This window comes from Chanodichthys erythropterus, chromosome 3, assembly GCF_024489055.1.
Source record: "Chanodichthys erythropterus isolate Z2021 chromosome 3, ASM2448905v1, whole genome shotgun sequence".
Classification (NCBI taxonomy): domain Eukaryota; kingdom Metazoa; phylum Chordata; class Actinopteri; order Cypriniformes; family Xenocyprididae; genus Chanodichthys; species Chanodichthys erythropterus.
Genome location: NC_090223.1, coordinates 68,530,678 through 68,551,068, shown reverse-complemented (window position 1 = coordinate 68,551,068; position 20,391 = coordinate 68,530,678). Strand labels below are relative to the sequence as shown.

The 20,391-nt window shown below is 36.1% G+C and overlaps 1 protein-coding gene across 2 annotated transcripts; it reads right to left on the bottom strand.

The window, feature by feature from the left end:
- Positions 1-1,127: 1,127 nt before the first annotated feature.
- Positions 1,128-20,391, bottom strand: LOC137006863 (zinc finger protein OZF-like). Of its 2 annotated transcripts, XM_067368001.1 has the most exons (4): positions 20,339-20,391; positions 19,739-19,843; positions 19,651-19,702; positions 1,128-5,506 (listed from the first exon to the last, which is right to left on the bottom strand). In XM_067368001.1, exons 2-4 carry the CDS (start codon positions 19,841-19,843, stop codon positions 4,524-4,526), a joined length of 1,140 nt encoding a protein of 379 aa, XP_067224102.1. In that variant the 5' UTR covers positions 20,339-20,391; the 3' UTR covers positions 1,128-4,523. The 2 variants fall into 2 exon arrangements, with proteins under 2 accessions (XP_067224102.1, XP_067224094.1); XM_067367993.1 differs by having other exon boundaries at positions 19,651-19,843.

Genomic DNA, 20,391 nt, shown 5'->3' with positions numbered 1-20,391 from the left:
TACTGAATATCTTTCCTCTTCCAAGCAGATTGAAGCACCCGTTCTTTGATTTGAAACTCTAGAAAGCATAGGACGATTGATCTCAGGTTAGCCCCTTGAGGAGGTTTAGCAGCAAGTGAGCGATGACACCTATGTATTCCGAGAGGGGTGTCGGGAAGAGCTAGCTCTGTTTTGATAAATCTCTCCACAAAACCCGTTATATCATCTCCTTCGGCTTCCTCTTCTATGCCGTCAGGGTTCCTACGTGGTTTGGAAAAGTATGTAAAATGTATGGAATTTGATTTGAGTTTTTTCCAGGTCTGGAAAAGTATGGAAAAAAGAAATCAGAGTTTGGAAAAATATTTGTGTTTCCAGACTATTGCCTCTATTCAGTTTTTTAATTTATTATACCTGCAAACTAGTCACTTTGTGACGAAATTAGCAGTTTTGAATCAAAATACATCATTTATGTTAATCGTTTACATCCGAAGAGTTATTTTTTTCGGGGTGAGATTCTCATAAGAATTGCAAATGGGCTACTACTTTCCCATAGACTGGAGTTAGTCACGATCTTTCTTGGCGCTCTGTATTATTGTTGCCTCTAGTAATTATGTGTCTGGTTTTTAATTTCCAACCTATTTTGGGTTAAAACAACCCAAACTCAATTTTCAACCCAACTTAGGTTGTTTTTAACCCAGCATTTTTTTAGAGTGTGTACATTAAAAAAACAAACAAACAAAAAAAATAATCATAGTTTGTCTTTTTATTATTAATAAAAATGTAATAACTTATTGTTCATTTAAAATCACTTGCCTTTTCTGTTGATGTCACTGCACGGGCTACTGGATATGATCTAATCCATTCCTAATGGATCATGTACTGTTCTCATTTTTTTTTTCTCATTTAATATCCTGCTTCCCTCTGAAATACTGTTGAAACATAGTCAAATTAAGGAAGTACAATGGGTTGCAAACAGCAATCCACTTAGACTCTAACATAACATAAAATTACACATATACCTCTAACAAAAGGATAATAGAAAGGAATATAGTTTCATAATAAATAAGAATTTGTTAACCTACATTTATAATGTTTGTAGTCCGTGACACAAGATTCTCATAAGAATTGCAAATGGGCTACTACTTTCCCATAGACTGGAGTTAGTCACGATCTTTCTTGGCGCTCTGTGGCGTGACAGATCGCTGTAGCGCTCGTGAACCAGCCATCTCTTTGGCTTTACTAGTTACAACACAAAATGGTTGAGAATCTGAAGGTATGTTGAAAGATACAGTACAACTTACCAAAATCTGTCATGTCACATGCAATCGATTAATCAGCGTTTCAACCGCAGAAAGGCGTCAATAAAACAGCTTGTAAAAATGTCACATTTAGCCTACCTCAGAAAAGCCTTACAATGTCCAATAACTCATCATTTAGCTACAAAAATTAACTTTGAGTGGAGCATTTTGCTAAATATATGCTCTATAGGCTATTACATATTCATTGTATTTGTACTTAACATGTGCTTCTATATTGAATACATAAATCTGTTTTATGACAGTCACCATTTAAATGTTTAGGCCTACATAAAAAGAGTAGAAAAATAATTGTCACTTTGATTATAACGTTATTATAAAAACTTCCTTATGTGTAAGTTAGCCTATATGTAAGTAACTTACGATCAATTTAACCTAATATTATAATGACGTACCAGCTGTGGTTCCCTGTATTGTTTACAGCATTAGTTGAGAGATTTTTTTCTTTGAGGAAATTTGCCATGTACTGTACCTGATAGGCCCAAATTAATCAATACTGAATCAAAGGTAATCAAATCAAAATCAAATCGCAAGCTTCTGAATCAAAATCACATTCAATTATGAAATTTGTCAATGCTCAGCCCCGGTGCCAAAATGTTTTATTTTTTATTTTTTACTTGAAGCAAATGTTGTTTTTTTCCATTTATGTTCTTTTCAGAGTGCACCAGAATGCTTCCTTTACATGTTAAAATCACAAAAATCTTCTCCTGGGGGAGGATGCCCCCAGACCCCCTACAACTATCTACTTTCTACATGTCACCTTTTTCACCTCTCTTCACTTTGCAAATATGTTTATAGAGTTACAAATTTCTAATATATTACGGAAACTGCTTGTGCTACTCATACTCGTAGGCTACTCTATAAAAATACTTTGATACATATAATATATGAAACATATAATGTTTCATATATTATATGTATATATGATATATGATAATATATGATACATATAATGTTGAGAACAGAGCAGATGGATAAATCACAGAAGGATCTCTATAAAGGAAATGTATCGAATTAATAGACAAATTAAATATTCACGCCTATGTAGCGAGTGGTATGGCCGGAAAGGGAAACAAACTAAGTCATGACAACTTGTTAAATGGAATATATTAGTACTTGTAGATTTTATTCCCAACAAAAGTTACACAGGTACGTGGTTTTTAAGAAGAGAAGGGCCTAGGACATGAATACTAAATACAAAACTTTATTTCAACAATCAAACACTAATTTAAAAATCACTAAAAGACTGTAGGACCCGGACTACAAACATGAAGCAGTGACATTTCCTCTCTCAAGATCCATTAATCAGTTCATGTGAGTACAGTTGTTCAATATTAATATTATAAAGAATATTTTTGGAATAAGAATATTTTTGGTGCGCTAAAAAAAATTGAAAAGGAGACCGAGGCTCACCAATGGCAGAAATCGTTTGGAAGGAGGTCTGGAAATTTGAGTATGGAAAAGTATGGAATTTTGAAATGGAAAATGTGTAGGAACCCTGTGCCGTGGATCCGTATATTGTTTCGACGTGAGCGTGCCTCTAAGTCTTCAAGCCGTGTCTGGAGTTGTTCCTGTAGTTCGAGTGAGTGGGATAGTACATCTCTTGCATCCGTGTTAAAGGTACAATATGTAAAATTTTTGCAGTAAAATATCCAAAAACCACTAGGCTAGTGTTATATATTTTGTCCAGCTGATTACTAACAATATCTCTAATGTTTTCAACTACTTGTAAATCATGAGAAAATTCCCATTCTAAACAGTGACACGGGGCAGTGCAGTCGCCTGTCAATGACGTCAGTTACCTTTGTTACCGCCTTTACTGACGTAGAAACCACATGACAACAGTGCCGTGGACAAATGCGGAAGTAGTGTCTAGCGTCCAGCAAACCACTAGCTTGCTTCAAGCAGTTCCTTATTTACTTCTTGCACGTTTTATGGTGGATTGTGTTACTTATTTATGGAACAGAATTACTGTTTACCATCTTCCGCTGGTTCTGTCGACAAGGACAGCTCCCGTAAACTCATGACCGGAAAAGCGGAAGCGGCGCCGGCGACTGTGTCATAATAAAAGTCCCGCTGCTCGTGAGGCGTGTGTTGATCAATCGCTCCAGCTCCTCGTTCAGCTCCACAACACTCGCTCCTGCTCTGCTTCATACTACAGTAACGTTAATAATTGCATCCACGAACATGAGTTCTTTCAGACTCCAATCCCTATGCTTTTGCACCGTCCGTTGAGATGGAGACCACATGTCCCAAGTTTCCGCTCTAAAACTTGGCGTCATCAAACTACGCCTTTGTTTTGAATAGGCTTCTAGCGACCTCTAGCGGAAAAAAAATATCACAAATTGTACCTTTAAAGGCCTCCAAATCATTGATTCTGTCCTCAGCCGCCTCCACTCTAGTCGTTGCGTCTTTTATGTCGGTCTCAATAGCGTTCAGTTTGGTGTTCATTTCTCCTCTAAAATCACCAAGCTCCCTTTTGAGTTGGTCCGTTGCTTCGTTGATCTCATTAGAGATGTCCGTGTGTATTTGTTTTATTTCGGCAATGATGCTGGCCTTCATATCCTCCATGTTATCGGCGCTCGTTAGCTTGTCAGCGCACTCGGTGCTATCCTCGCTGTCACTCGGTGATAAAACGTTCTCTTCTGAATTGACCGAAGTCTTTCCTTTGTTTCTTGATTTCCGTCCCCCTGGCATTATCTCTAGTAACTTTTATATCAATAATATAACGTTCAACCTTGAGGGGGATTCAACCCCGCCGGGAGCTTTAGAATTATGCGACCACTCGCCTCTCCGCCATTACCGGAAGTCCAAGAATGTTAATATTTAAAGTAAAAAACAAATAAAGTAAGCAGGTTCCATATTCATTTCAGTATCAGCAGACACAAAATGCTATTTTAAAAAGTAAAAAAAAAACTATACAAGTTACGTAAACGATAAAAGCTCATTGTGGTTTCTCAGTTTGAAAGATTTGAGCAACCATAACAATGCAAGAAATAGGAATTTTGATATAGTAAAATCACTCCTTGCCCTCCTGCCGCATTTCATGTGCAGCCCTGACATCATGTGCAAACAACCTACAGAGAAGGCATAGAACGTAGCGTAAGCTTTGTGAAGTGTGAGTGTTTCACACTTTTAAAAATTAAGAGGCTGTTGTGTCGACCTCGATTTATTGCAATATTGAGCTGTTCAATTTTATTTTGATTTTAGAAAATAATGAATCAAAGCTTAAGGCTTTTCTCCAATGTGAGTTCTCATGTGGTCTATAAGGTGTCCTCTTTGACTGAAGCTCTTTCCACATTGTTGGCAGGTATAAGGCTTTTCTCCAGTGTGAATTCTCATGTGGACTATAAGCTGTCCTCTTTGACTGAAACTCTTTCCACACTGTTGGCAGGTGTAAGGCTTTTCTCCAGTGTGAACTCTCATGTGGACTTTAAGGTATTCATTTCTAACGAAACTCTTTCCACACAGTTGGCAGGTGAATGGGCTCTCTCCAGTGTGAGTTCTCATGTGGACTATAAGGTGTCCTTTTTGACTGAAACTCTTTCCACACTGTTGGCAGGTGTAAGGCTTTTCTCCAGTGTGAATTCTCATATGTTGCCTGAGGGTTTTTAGCCGTGTGAAGCCATTCCCGCACAGAGTGCAGGTGTAACGCTTCTCTCCAGTGTGAGTGCTCATGTGGGCTGAAAGGTTTTCATTTCTAATGAAACTCTTTCCACACTGTTGGCAGGTATAAGGCTTTTCTCCAGTGTGAATTCTCATGTGGAGTTTAAGGTTTTCATTTCTAATGAAACTCTTTCCACACTCTTGACAGGTATAAGGCTTTTCTCCAGTGTGAATTCTCATGTGGACTTTAAGTTTTTCATTTATAATGAAACTCTTTCCACACTGTTGGCAGGGGAAGGGTTTCTCTCCAGTATGAATTCTCATGTGGACTATAAGGCGTTTTTTATGTATGAAACTCTTTCCACACTCTTGGCAAGTGAAGGCTCTCTCTCTAGTGTGAACTCTCAAGTGGACTTGAAGGTTTCTATGTTGATCAAAAGACTTTCCACACTGTTGGCAGGTGAAATAACTTTTAGTTTCAGTCTTTTGAGCTATTTTTTGTAGGGAAAATTTTGTTGATTTTTCTTCACTCATTAAATTACAATGTTCTTTCTCTTCATCCCTTTCATCAAGTTCATGACTCGCCTCTCTCAGTGCCATCAGATCTAGGGCAAAAATAGACAAAAAAACAATTTAGACATTTAAAGCATCAAAATCAACAACATGTATGATCTATACCCTATCCTATCGTGTGGATCAGGAATGGGCAGCTTTGGTACTAGAGGGCCACTGTTTTGCAGAGTTAAGTTTCATCCCTAATCAAATACACCTGCCTTTAATTTTCAAGCATTCCTGAAGACTTAAGGCTGATTTATACTTCTGCGTCGTGAGTACCCCGTAGGTACTGTGAGTACCCTGCGTGGCCTAGGATGTAGCCTGACGTGCACCCCTTCCAAAATGTTACATGTCTATTCTAAAGTATTGTTTAATGTAAAACATGCTGAAGATTAGCAAACAAGTTATCAATTTATCAAAATGATTAGTTATTTCCCCACAAAAGCTGTTTAATCAGCATAGTGAAGCCTCTCATTCATTGACATCCATTCAAAAAACAGCCTCTGGTCTTCCCCTGTACCGCGGGGGGGCGGAGCATCTCCAGGAACAGGTTTGGTCATTCCTGCTCTAGGTTCAACTCATCAGCTCTGATACTCTAATCTGAGACTGATGGTTATTTCAAATAAATCTACAAAGTGTCCTGTTGAGGTACTCCAGGGCAGTTCAGATTTTTATGCCCTTGCCTAGCTACTTTAACCCTTGTGCAGTACACTCAAGGTGCTCGCACACCGGACACATCTTTGAGTGCATTGTTTTCTATTGTTTCTGAGTCGTAGCTGGGCGCCGCGGACATGCATCGAATGTCGGCGCCGGTGTGTGTACACTCACAGAAAACAATGCGTTCCAATTTTATGTCACAGTTCCCTTGTCTCTCGGACTCCATTTCCCATCATCCTCTTGTCTTCACACCTGCACTCACTTCCCTCGTCTTCTTCCCATCATCACAAATCACCTACACCTGGACTTCCTCATCAGCACTGCCTTTATAATGGACTCACTCCCTGTCCATTCTTGATGTTGCTAATGTAATGTTATGTTGTTGTGGTTAAGTGTGTTACGTTGTTCTATATTCCAGTATTACTATTAAAGCCTATTTTACTGTATTAATTTTTTTTTTTTTTTTTTTTTTTACTTTTATTTGTATTTATTTTAATTACAAAGATAACAATGAAAAAAACAAAAAGCAATATTAACAGAGAGGGAGGAAAGAAAATTATACATATATGAACAGCAAATGTATGTTTCACAACTGTATACATACATATCTGTGCTTATTCCTAGATATCAATGATCATATATGTACATGCACGCCCACATACATATAAATACATACACCCATATAGATATATATAAATACATATATACACGTACACCCCCCCAAAAAAAAAAAAAAACAAAGCCAAACAGGTGGGGTTAACTATTCCATTAACAATTACTGTATACTTAGCTGAGGATATCTTTACGTTCTTTATATTTCAACCACTTTTCCCAGTCACACTTGAAAGCACTTTTTTTCATCTTTAAAATATATGTAAGTTCTTCCATAACCCGGATTTCTTCAATAATTCCAAACCATTGTTTACAATTCAAAGTAGAATCTTTAAGCCAATTCCTAGTTATAGTTTTTTTACAAGCCACAAGGAGAATCTTACATAAGTATCTATCACTTTTAGCTACTATGCCTTTAATATTTCCCATCAATAAAAACAAAGAGGTTCTAGGAATTTTATATCCTAACACTTCAGTCATAACCACCTGCACATCATCCCAAAAGACTTAATTTTCTCACAACTCCAAAAGATGTGTGTATGATCCGCTTCTAACTGTCCACACTGTCTCCAGCAAGTCTGCTGCCTGGAGACTTGCTTGCTTTTGATCTTAGGTGTTATGAAGAAGCGGATAAGGCACTTCCAGCAAAACTCTCTCCATATTTGTGAACTGGTAGTAGTTTGGTGTATTAACCACATCTCATACCAATCCGTTTCTGGTATTTCAGTTTTTAATTCTTTATCCCACTTAAATTTTATATATAATGTGGAGGAGGGACTGCAACTCATCAACACCTCATACAGAGAAGAAATTATTCTTGGTAATACATGGTCATAGGCATCAATCATCATTTTAATAAGGGAATGAATATCGTTTGCTCCAATTCTCCTTTTTTTATTGTAGTAATCCCTTAACTGTAAATATCTAAATAAGTCCTTATTTCTTAGTCCAAATTTTTCCTTTAAATCCTGGAAGCTTCTAATTTCACCATCTGCAATTACACAGAATAATGCTGTTATTCCCTTCTCCTTCCACTGCTGAAATATTGGATCTTTCTTTCCTGGTTTAAATTCCTCATCATAAGTAATCCACCTAAGTATTCCAATTTCTTTCTCCAACTTGAGATGTTTAACAATAGAATGCCAAACCTTCAATGAGAATGTCATTATTGGGTCCAGTTTGTCTTCACTATAGCTATGAAATTCACTCTCCCCTATCAATGACTGAACTTGAATATCTTGTATATTTATTTCTATGTCTTTCCATTTAGCTATGTAGCTGGAAGTGCACCAATAAAAGATGTGATGTAACTGTGCTGCACAGAAATAATTTTTTAGATTTGGAAGAGCCATACCACCTTTTTCTTTAGGTAATTGGAGTGTTGAGTAACGCACTCGAGGTCTTTTACCCCCCCATATGTACCTGGATATTACTTTGTCCCATTCAAAGAATTGCTTTGGTGGGATTTCCACTGGGAGGGACTGAAACAAATAAAGTAAGCGCGGTAGGATATTCATTTTTATTCCTCTTATCCTATCACTAAAGCTAGTGGGGTACGTGGACCACCTCTCAATGTCACTCTTTATATTATTAGTAATTGGATCGTAATTTGCCCTATATAATTTTGTTAAATCTTTAGTTATATTTACACCTAGGTATTTTAGGCATTTTGCATCCCAATTAATTTCAAAGTTTTGTTTGAGTTCCGTGTTTGGTTTACAATTTAACATAAGTATTTGGGTTTTTGTTACGTTCAATTTATATCCGGCACATTCATTAAATTGCTCTAATACTTGCATAAGATTTGTGAAATTTTTTTGGGGTTCAGCTAAATAAATCATAACGTCATCTGCAAAAAGACTAATTTTGTGTTCCATACCGTTAATTTCAACCCCTGGAATCAACGAGTGCTGTCTGATTAATTGAGCCAATGGTTCAATGTAAATGGCGAAAAGAGAGGGACTAAGACAGCAACCCTGTCTAGTTCCTCTTTCCAGGAGGAAACTTTCTGATAGAGACCCATTTATTCTTACTCTAGCTGTTGGATTTTGATATAATGACTTGATACACTGGACAGATTTGTTATTAAATCCCAACTTTTCTAGTGATAGGTAAAGGAAATCCCAGTTAACTCTGTCGAAAGCCTTCTCGGCGTCAAGACTGATTAGAGCGACAGATAGTTTATTTCTATGAATCTTATCTATTATATGAAGAGTTCTTCTTATATTATCATATGTTTGTCGACCTTTAACAAAACCAGTTTGGTCCTCATCTATCAGGTCTGATAAAAATAATTGTATTCTAGATGCTAGAATGGAACTATAGATTTTATAGTCTGTGTTAAGGAGTGATATGGGTCTATAATTTTGACAGTATTCCCTATCTTTTTTCTCCTTAGGGATTACAGAAATTATAGCCTCTTTCCATGATGGAGGAGTTTTTCCTTCTTTTATGACCCAATTGAAGGTGTCCCTTAATAATGGCATCAGTTCTTTATAGAAGGTTCTATACCACTCTGAAGGGAATCCATCACTCCCTGGTGATTTGCCTGATTTAAATTTATGCATAACTTGTTGTAATTCTTCAGTGGTTATTTCTGCAGTTAGACTTTTATTTTGTAAATTACCAATAGATGGCATATCTAATGTATTAAGGAACTCTTGTACTTTTGTTCTATTCATATCAGAGGTCTGTTTGTATAGCTCTTCATAGTATTTCTTAAAAATATTTCCTATATCTTTTGGATCATGTTTTATTTGATTTGTTTTAGGATCACATATTTTAGTGATTAAATTATCAGTTTGTTGCTTTCGCATTCGCCTTGCTAATAATTTAAGCGCTCTTGGTCCTGATTCATAGTAAGTTTGTTTAAGAAATCTAGCCTTTTTCTCAATTTCTAACTGTAATAAGTTGTTAATTTCCTTTCTTATTTCTCCCATTTGAGACATCACCTCTTTATTTGCATTATATTTATGTTTATGCTCCAATTGCTTTAGTTCTGAAATAAGTTTTTCATAATGAGCTTTCTTTTCTTTTTTTAAAGTGCTTGTAATTGCTATTAATTTTCCTCGAATCACTGCCTTAAGTGCATCCCATAGTATAGAGGGGTCCACCTCACCATTGTTATTTTCGTCCAAATATCTTTTTATTTCTATTCGAATTTGCTCAACTATTGATTCATTGTTTAATATTCCTAGATTTAATCTCCACAGCGTGTTTCTTTTCTCCCCACCCAGTGAAATCTTCACATAAATAGCGCTATGGTCTGATACGTCAGCAACCCCAATTCGACAATTCTGTATCAGGTGTCTATTTTCTTCTTGTAAGAGAAAATAATCTATTCTAGAATAAACAGAATGTGTGGCAGAGTAGTGACTATAATCTTTTTCTAATGGGTGTAGTTCCCTCCAGACATCTATTAGGCCCATTTCTATACATATGTGATTCATGAGTTTGGTTATATGATTTTTGTTTCTTTTATGGCTTGTTGTGTCCAAGTCATGGTTTAGCACTATGTTTAGGTCCCCTCCACATATACATACCCCCTCCATTTCCTTTGCCACAATATCAAATAATGCTTTGAAATACTGTTTATTGCTTTCTGGTGGGGCATAAACATTTACCAAGGTTACCACATTACTATTTATTGTTCCTTTAACAATAACATATCTTCCTTCCTTATCCTTTACTTCTTTACAACACTCAAAATTAACACCTTTTGGAATTAAGATAATGACCCCCCTCTTACGACTGGTTGAACATGAACTATAAAAGATGTTTTTAAAACCAAATTTTTTAAGTTTTTCATGTTCCTCATTTGATAAGTGAGTTTCTTGTAAGAAGAAAATATGTTTTTTTTCCTTTTTCAGCTTAGCTATCACTTTAGCCCTTTTGACTGGGTTCCCCAATCCATTTACATTCAAGGACATTATCTCAATGTCTCTCTCCTGCATACAACTCTCACTACAGTAATCTTCGTATAATGATAACCCCACTGGCTAACATTTGAACAAGTATAAACAACTAAACAACTTTTACATGAACCAGAACATATTAAGTGAACTAAAATGGTATCAACTGACCTCCAGATGGAAATGTTCACCCAGAACTTGGGGTTTTGAGTCACTGTCTCCATTGAGAGGGAAAGCCTCTGCTGAACGGAGGGCCCCCTTCTAGATATGAGATGCAGCCTGTTATAGGTTATTGCACTCATACTAGATATATTATTTTCTTCAATGTCCATGTCTCCCGTAAGTCAATGCATATACATAAAATCCCCTTACTGTATTACGGTCGTCAAGCCCGTTGATCCCCCTTAACTATTATGTATTAGACCTTTGTTCACGTCGTCATATATGGGGTCTCTTACAAATTCACCGGGCTCGTCCGCCGAAAATCCTCCAGCCGTTTCCGTGCTCTTCTGCTTGTCTCTGCTCTGCGCTCTCTGCTGACCTGCTGCCATGCTGAATTTTTCCGCGCCTCGAATCGTTCCAGTAAAGTTGTGGGGCCAGCTGCTTCTTCGGAATCCGCCACTTTATATCCTCTGTCGCGCAGATCTTTCTCCACTTCTTTCGCGTCGTTGTACGTTTTGATTCCGTTATCCCAGTGAACCCTCATCTTAGTGAATGGGGTTTGAAAGCGGATCCCCGCTTCTTTCAAGATTTTCTTGGCTTTAACGTACGATTTGCGTTGCTGCACCACAACCGAAGTATAATCGTGATCGAAGAAAATCCTCCGCTCTCCGAGTGTGATTATTCTCTTCTCCCAGGCTCTTTTCAGGACTTTCTCCTTTGTATTATATTGTAAAAAATTTACCACGATTGCCCTCGGGGGTTGATCTGCTTTAGGCTTCGGTGCCAGAGCTCTGTGCGCCCGCTGAATCTGACAATCAGTTTCAATGCCAAGTTCTCTCCTGATAAGTTCTTCAACAAATTGGATAACAGGCCCCTTCTCCGTTTCCTCTGGCACTCCGAAAATCCGCAGGTTGTTCCTTCTGGACCGCGACTCGAGGTCAGTCAGCTTTCCCGTCATCTTTTTGTGTTCTTGTATAAAATCGTGTAGTAGACCATCAGTCTCGGAGCTCCAGCTCTCCATTTCCTCAACACGCGTCAAAGTGGCCTCGACTTTTGCATTTTGTTCCGTTATTTCTTGTGATGTTAACGCGAATTTCTGATTGATGTCCTCTTTAAACTCATCTAGTTCGCGCTTCATCTGAGTTTTAAGCTCATCTTTAAACATCCCGAGCTCTGTTTTCAGCTCGTTGCGATATTCCCGTATCTGCTCACTTATACTGTTTAAACCCGCGCGCAGAGAGTCTGTAGTTTCTCGGTCGCCATCTTCTACTTTTTCTTGCATGCTGTCCGTTTCTTTTCGTTTAGAGCTTTTATCTTGCTTTTCGGGGTTTCTTTTGGTTTTAGATTTAGTCCCTCCGCTCATCTCTCAACACACGAAGGTGTTCAATAAGTAAATATAAAGTTTAGCGGAGTTTTAAAACTGACTTAAGGGAGCTCGCAGTTTAACCTGCCATCTTGTTTCGCTGCCCAACCGGAAGCCCTGTATTAATTTTTTTACTCAACATTTGGAGGATAGTTTTTGGAGGATAGTGGTGCTCTGCAGCCATCTACTGGTAAAAGTGAGTTTTTTTACTTTTAAAACTGCATTTTTCAAAAGATGGGCAAAAATCTTACACTAAACCATCTCAAATTATCCATGTTATCCTCATGAATGAAAGTTAGAAATGTGGGTCTTTTATAAAGTGAATTGTACATAAAAAAACTGTTTGTATATAAACCTACTCAAAAACTGCACAAATCTGAAGTAAACTGACATTGCTCGTAATGATTACTGAGATGGCACAATAGGACGGGACTAAAATCACTGAGAAGATCTGGTAATAATTACTTACCCCACCTCCTCATGTAAAACTAGGCTTCAGTCTGAGCGCTCTGATCAGATTTTGCGTGGTTTATTTGATCAGTCAACTAAACTTTGGAATTTTCAGAATGCTTTTAGCCTGCTGAACTGTGTTTGTAAATCACAGATTGGCTCCGGCCGGTCCAAGAGAGACAGGCACTTTGGAATTTTTGCGACCCTGTCAGAAATTAAACCGAGATCCCCACTTCCTAGCTCTGGAGACTTCAAAAGGATCACCCCCCTGTGGGATAAGGACCATGTGGGCCCAGACAGACCAACCAAATTTTGACACCCACACAAACATGCATTGAAGATTGTAGGTGTAAAATATAACCGCTGTTGTATTTCAAATTGCATATAGTTATTCCCACTGTATAAGCTTAGCTAGGATTGTAGTTGTGCTAGTGTTAGTTTTAATGATGGAATTTGCCTGTTAACTATAACTTCTTTTTATATGCTTTTCTTACATGGCAAGTTTAGTCTCGTTATAAAGCTCTGTAAAATGCATTGTTCTGTTTTTTTTAATTGTACTGTGAAGAAAGTACAATCCAACCTGATACCTCATAAATTATGCAAATCAAGCCACAAGACAAGACAAAGGAAGTTTTGCCCGTTAAACAGGGCACCCTGACCATTTGTTGCTTCAATAAAAGACAAGCACAAACAGTTGTGTTGTGTCTCGATTGTCCTCGAATTATCCATCGCCTTCTCTCATGCACGTCTCTCTCGGCCGCCTCAGGCAACCGTGCTTCCATCACGCGCTTATCTCCTTTCGGGATCACCACCTCCGGCGAGAATTTTCATGTCCTCAGCTCAAATCTTCCCGCGGAAACGGAAGAAGCCAACGAAACTGCAGCAGCACTGAACATCACCTGTATCTTTTGAAACTCAGCGCAAACTAATGCAAGTACCTTTTCTCTATCATTAGATGCGATACCTCTTATAAGATCTAATGAAACCGATTTCTCTTCTGGCTCTCAAGGACTGTTAGTAAGTTTTGCTACTTGTTTTCTCTCTTTCCCTTTCTTTACTTTCACTTCTATATATATGTATATGCCCTGTGTATATTTAGACATATAACCTCTGTATTAGTAGTTTTCATATATTAAATGCATTATATTCATGCTCGATTGTTCTGTTGCTCATTCAGAAAACCCAAGTCACTTTAACATTCGATCCAGCACCATTGCTTTATGCTTTGATTTGAGGTTTATTCTCGTGGCCAGAGAATAACTTTCCTTTTATAATATTCTGTGAAAACTAAGTTTGCTGGACAACCTTGGATAGTTTCTCTAAACAACTATTAAGCTAGAACTGATCATATATGTAATTGATTATAATTTGTTGTCATTGATTTACATATATAGCCTATGCATAATTCCCTCTTGGGTCGATATATGCATCATAATTTGTCATAAGGCTTTATGATTTATTATATTCATATATTTCGCGCAAAGCATTAATAATAGAACTTTATTAACCCTGTAAGACCCAAATATAGAAAAAAAAATTAGCAGTTTTTGTTGTGTACACGAGGCAGCGGCGTGATCACTTGAATTTTCTTATAAAATTGGAAACAACACTAAAATAGGCTACTCAGACATTTATGGTAACACAGATGTAACATCTTTCAAATCTGTGAAGGGTTAAAGATGCAATATGTAATATTTTTGCAGTAAAATATCCAAAAACCACTAGGCCAGTGTTATATATTTTGTTTACTTGAGTACTTATAATATCCCAAATGTTTCCAACTATTTGTAAATCGTGAGAAAATTGCAATTTTAACCAAGGCTCCGGGACGTGTGAGGAGTCGCCTGTCAATGGCATCATACCCGCATTACCTTCGGTTTCCGGATTTATTTTGTAGAAACCATGGAAACACCAAAGACGCTTTAATAAATCACATGTTTTACTACACAAGGGAACAACTTTTTTATATATTCATAGGCAGAAAACGATTTGGTCTTAAATAGCTTAACATGTTTAGTCATATTGTTTAAATCTAATTTTCTTGTTTTTTTGTGAGTACCATGCTTTACCATGCCTCAGAGAAAAACACTATTTTGTGAAGTAGCTAACATAACAATCAGATGCAGCTTTATTTTTAGTAACAGTAATACAGAATTTTCTCATCATACAATACGTTTTAAAATTAATTGTATGTCATTTATCAACACAAGCCATCCAGCATTTAATATGATATTGTAAAATTGATCCATCTTACTGCAGTGTGTAACAGTGTCTCACAGCAGCCGCCGAGCGAATGCATGTTATAACATCATTTTCAACACACTCAAATCAGGGTATATGCAGGAATCCTGAAGTTAATTTCAAGACCTTTTGAAGACCTTCTCAAAATATTTTAAGACCTCATCGCACTTCAAGTTCTAATCAGCAACAAACCTTTAACTTAATAAACAGTTGTAGTTTGCAAATAAATCTTTAGAGCACAACCATACAACCACAGCTCAGATAAGCTCGGAAGAAACAAAGCTCAAAAGAATAAATTAAAGCAAGGTTTATTAAAATGTACATTAACAATCTCATGATGTAACTAGTTTTGTCCTTGCCAGAGGTGAATGTCTTAGCTTTGTCAGAATCCGGAAACATTAACTTGGAAAATATAAGAAATTCCTTTGAGTTCAGTGAGTGGAGATTCACCGCAGTATTGAGACACTGAGCTGATCTCACTGACCGAGAATGCTGGTTTTTTATAGTTATTATGGGGATGAAAATAAATTCAAACTCTTTTGACAAAGCTTGAACAAAATGTAATACCTCATAAAATCGTGATTAAGACTTTTTAATACCTTTTAAGGGCCTTAATTTTCCCAAAATGGGAATTATCAACTTTTTTCAAGACCCTGCGGACACCCTGCAAATGTATCTAATATGATAAACAGAGCTGCATTAACTCATACTAAAGGGTATATTCTCTGCTCATACTCATGACCGGAAGCAGCGCTACTGTTAATAGTAGTAGTATTATCTTCTTTTAATAATAATTACTATTATCTGTTTTTTACATAAACACTGAATGACAAACAATATCTGAAGCCCCACCACCAGTTATGTTTAGTTAAAAGGACAAATATGCATTCATGATTGCCAAGTTTTAGTTCTCGTTAATCCTGTAAAGCCCACTGTTGCAGAATTACAACATCACTTTCAACAACTTTTAAAAAAGGCCTGCAAATGTTTTCTTTTTTTTCTCTCAAGACCACATTTACGTAGTTAATGGGTTTTGTTGTTTGTCCTCACAATGCTATTGGACAGAATAAGTGTTTATAGGTCCGGTCATCTGGGTAGGGTTGCACCAGCCGTTCGTAAGTTCTTTCTTAAATTGGAACGTAAAGTCCACACTAGTGGCTTAGTAACTACTAGCTAGTTTGTAACTTACTCTGTACTTTATTCGGTTGCACCATTTGTTCTTAAGGCAGAACGTAGCTAGTAGCTCGTAAGGTCTCCGTAAAGTAATGCGTAGCCGCATAATATGACGTTTACCTTCAGTTATCCTTCAAATACAGGAGCAGAAGTTGTTGAAATTCCTCGAATTTCAGTTTATGCTTCATTCGGACTTATTTTGCCTCACGTAGCAAACAGTAAAAATAAGTTCCCATTAAATATAATAGCCTACTACTTAATCATAAATGTTTTTATATGTAAATAACATTCAGAAACTGTATTTGAAACGAAATTAATAAGGATCAATAAATAAATACTGAAACAACAACAAAAACATAACATGTAAACATTATGACTGATTTTATTTGACATGCACAACACGGAGTGATAGGACCGATGCACACAGCGGTGCGCTGTTTAACGGGTTCGTGTTGAAGAGTGTCTAACAAAGTAATCTTTTCACATGATGTTCTCTCTCTTAAAATTTAAGAGAGTGTAAATGTCAGCAGCATCATATATGTGTAAAGAATTAAGTCTGTCAGGTAAAGCAAGAGCTTATTGATGCAGTTCAGTCAGTCTACTATTTTATTCCAACCTTTACTCCTGATAGGAGGCTTCCGTAAATATTTAGTGTATACGTAGAGTTACGCTTCAACTAACTTTAATGGTGCAACACAAAAATATTTAGTAGTGCGTAAGTTGTAACTTAGTGCCCATTTACGTCAAAACTAGTCTACGTTGTAACTTGCGCACAGCTGGTGCAACTGGCCCCTGGCCATGAACTCACTCTACCTGCAAACTTCGCGTCAAGCTCATCTCCTTTTTTACATGACTGGATTTGTCAAGATTCAAGTAAGTAAAATTACATATTTTTTTTGTGTTTATTACAATGTCTAGAACACAGATATATTTAGTTAAGTCCATGTTGTAATTCTACAACATTGGGTCAGAGTGGTAGTCAAAATAGCCTGAGCTCCTACACATCACATAAGGACACTGCACTTCTCACATGGTCACAAATTGAAATTTAAACTGTTGGATGATTAATTGTAACTACGTTAGTTTAGCTTATACCATAATTAAACACCGGAATACATTGTATGTGGAATCTGAAACTCCATCTAGAGCAGTATCTGAAACTTTTAGTTTTTAACTTCTAAATGATCCTGAGTGTTGCTCAATTAGCAGTTTATAGCATTAGGAGCTCTGAATGTTTTGGGGGGATGCCTGTTGCATTGTTTAGAGACAGGTGTGAATGGTCTTGAATATGAACCTGTAAATGCTCTGGAGGGGAATGCATGTGCTCTTTTAGTATGATAATTAGAGAGCATAATAGGCCACACAATATTGTTTGAATGTAGTAGAGGAATTTTGATTTAGCATTTGCATGTAAATTATTATACTTAGTAGTGCTTCCCACAGGTTTGATATATACTTGCGGTGGTAGCCGGGTGAAAAATCCTCATTACCCACGGCACAGAAATGGTCTACATGTGACAAATAAAAATACTGTTGAAAATCAGACATTATTTGTTTATTGAAATTAATTTGAATTACATATTATACTATTACATTTAATTACATACTAATATTATGCATTATTATGCATTGTAAATTATGCAAAATTACAGCATTAAAATGGTTCTCCTTTTCCTGTGTTCTCCTTGCTGTCATTTAGTGTCTCTTTCAGTGAATGGGACACATTTTACTAGTAAAATTTATATAATGAATAATGTGTCAAATAATGTTCTTAGTTTTTTCTTCATGTGGGGGAGACTAAAATAATTTACTATGAAATAAATGGAAATCAAAATGGAAGTCATTAAATACAAATTTATTGTGTAACCAAAATACCAATAATTCCCAAAAGAAAAAACTATTGAAAAAAGAAATCGATTGCGGATGGTTTCATTAACTTAGGTGGATATAAAGTATAAAATATAATAATAAAAGCAAAAATGTGTCTCCAAATATACTTGGGCAGCCCGCCCAAGTAAAGTCTATGTGTGGGAAGCACTGCTTTGATGGATAATACTTAGATCTCTACCCTCAACACATGGTTTACCACCCTGTCTATTCTTTCAGTTTATCTACTACAATATAAGAACCAAATGTATTTTTCACTTATTTATTTTTTTATCTTTTTTCGTTTCAGAATGCCAAGATGTCATCGGACCACCCCCCACTGGATGTACATGATTGCTCATTTCCCAGTAAAGAAGAGAGGACGCTGCAATGGATACACAAATACCCTGTATCAAGTGCATGTTCGCCTGTGCTTCTCAGATGAAAAGAACTTAGGGACTATCACTGCAAAACACACACTTCATTCAAACCACATTGAAAGTGATAGAAGAAAAAGTTTCATAAATAATTATTTTTTTCAATATTTTTTTCAATATTAATAAATGCTTATTCATAAAAATATGATTGTTGTGATTATTACTGATGATATATACTGTTATGGGGCAAAGTAAGCAATCAACCCTGTAAATGAATGCTTAAATGCTATGTATCTGTTCAGACAAAGTGAGTACAAATACAGAAATTCTGCTCCCAACTAGGCCCAATGTTGCAATATTACAACATTTCCATAAAAACTTACTAAAATATATATTTTTTTAAATCCTTAATTTCTACATCTGAGATGTCAAAAAAAAAGCTAATTTTTTTTTTCTATATTTGGGTCTTACAGGGTTAATAAAGTTCTATTATTAATGCTTTGATTATCATGATTGTAAAGTATGTGTAATGATATTAGTTATTTAATCAATTTATGAGCGAAATATATGATTGGAGATATTATAAGTACTCAAGTGAACAAAATATATAACACTGGCCTAGTGGTTTTTGGATATTTTACTGCAAAAATATTACATATTGCACCTTTAACCCTTCACAGATTCAAAAGGTGTTACATCTGTGTGACCATAAATGTCTGAGTAGCCTATTTTAGTGTTGTTTCCAATTTTATAAGAAAATTCAAGTGATCACGCCGCTGCCTCGTGTACACAACATATATCAGTTTTAGTAACTTGACATCGCAGCCTGTTAATTGTAAAAATAACATACATTCAACCAAATATATAAAAAGCTAAAGTATGTGTACAATAAAAGTGTTTAAATAATATAGTTTAGCCTCCAAATAGTGAATATGGAAACATTTGGATTTATGCCAAATTATAGGTTATAACGCCGGTTTCTGTTTCAGTTTAGCTTTAAATTAATTTGTTTTGGCTTAACGTTTATGTATTATTTTTATCATAATTAAAATAGTAGTGGTGCCCCCAAAATATACAAATATACCCGTGAGACTTATGACTGATTTTGTGGTCCAGGATCAGATTTAATGGAAACACTGAATTTTAAAGTGATGTAGTTACACATTACTACATTTACTCACTATAGTAATGAGTTAAAAATGCTTAATTACAAGTAACCAAACCCTAACTCTACAGTATGTCCACTTGAAGAAATGAATGAACCGACTGAGTGCATTCTGACATTTTCTGTAAGATTATATTTCTGTATATTCTCTATTTCTGTAGAGCTGGACATTTTAATAATGATCAAATGACTGAGTTCAGCTGTGAATAAAACCAACCTGTTTGTTCCTCAGTTTCTTCATTTTTCACTCTGAATGTTTCTTCAATCTTCATGTCTTCAGTCTCATCTTTAATAAACACAATCTTTATGTCTTCAGTTTCATCTTTAATAGACTCCATCTTTAGATCTTCAGTCTCCTCTTTAATAAACTCAATCTTCATGTCTTCAGTCTCCTCTTTTTTAAACGCCATCTTTAATAAGAGAATAATTAACATTTTTATTGGTCTAACGACCCGGTTAGACAAAAATTCTCCAAAAAACTAACGCTGCAAATGAATAAACTTCATATTTAGGCATTTATAACTGATGAAAACATGATTAGTTAGTTTGTTAGTGTTTGTTGTTCTCGTTCATGTTCATTGTTTGAGCAGCACGAGTCGTGACTCACTGAATCATTTCTCAAAGTCTTTGACTCAATTGAAAAGTTCAGTTTCTCCATCATGACTCTCCAGAGACTGAACTCGTGTTCATGATAAACTGATTTATGATATATAGAGAGAAATGAGACGCAGGTTTACGGTTTCTCATCAGTGGATTTGTTTTACTCACACAAATATCCTTCATTACACTTAGATAAAGAATCACAATGTTACATTAGTAAATAAACTAATTTCAAATTGTTTGAAAAAATATTAAAATCTAGACTGTTTCTATCGAATAAATCAGCTTAAATTCTTAAAACAAACCTTTCTTCAGCAGAATCACAACAGATGCAGGATCTCGACGCAGTCTTATGACG

Coding starts and splice junctions, on each gene's coding strand:
- LOC137006863 (XM_067367993.1), bottom strand. CDS start 19,843: ATGGCGTTTAAAAAAGAGGAGACTGAAGACATGAAGATTGAGTTTATT. Junction 5,507..19,650: donor AGAAACTGAGGAACAAACAG/GTTGGTTTTATT, acceptor TTTTTGCCCTAG/ATCTGATGGCACTGAGAGAG.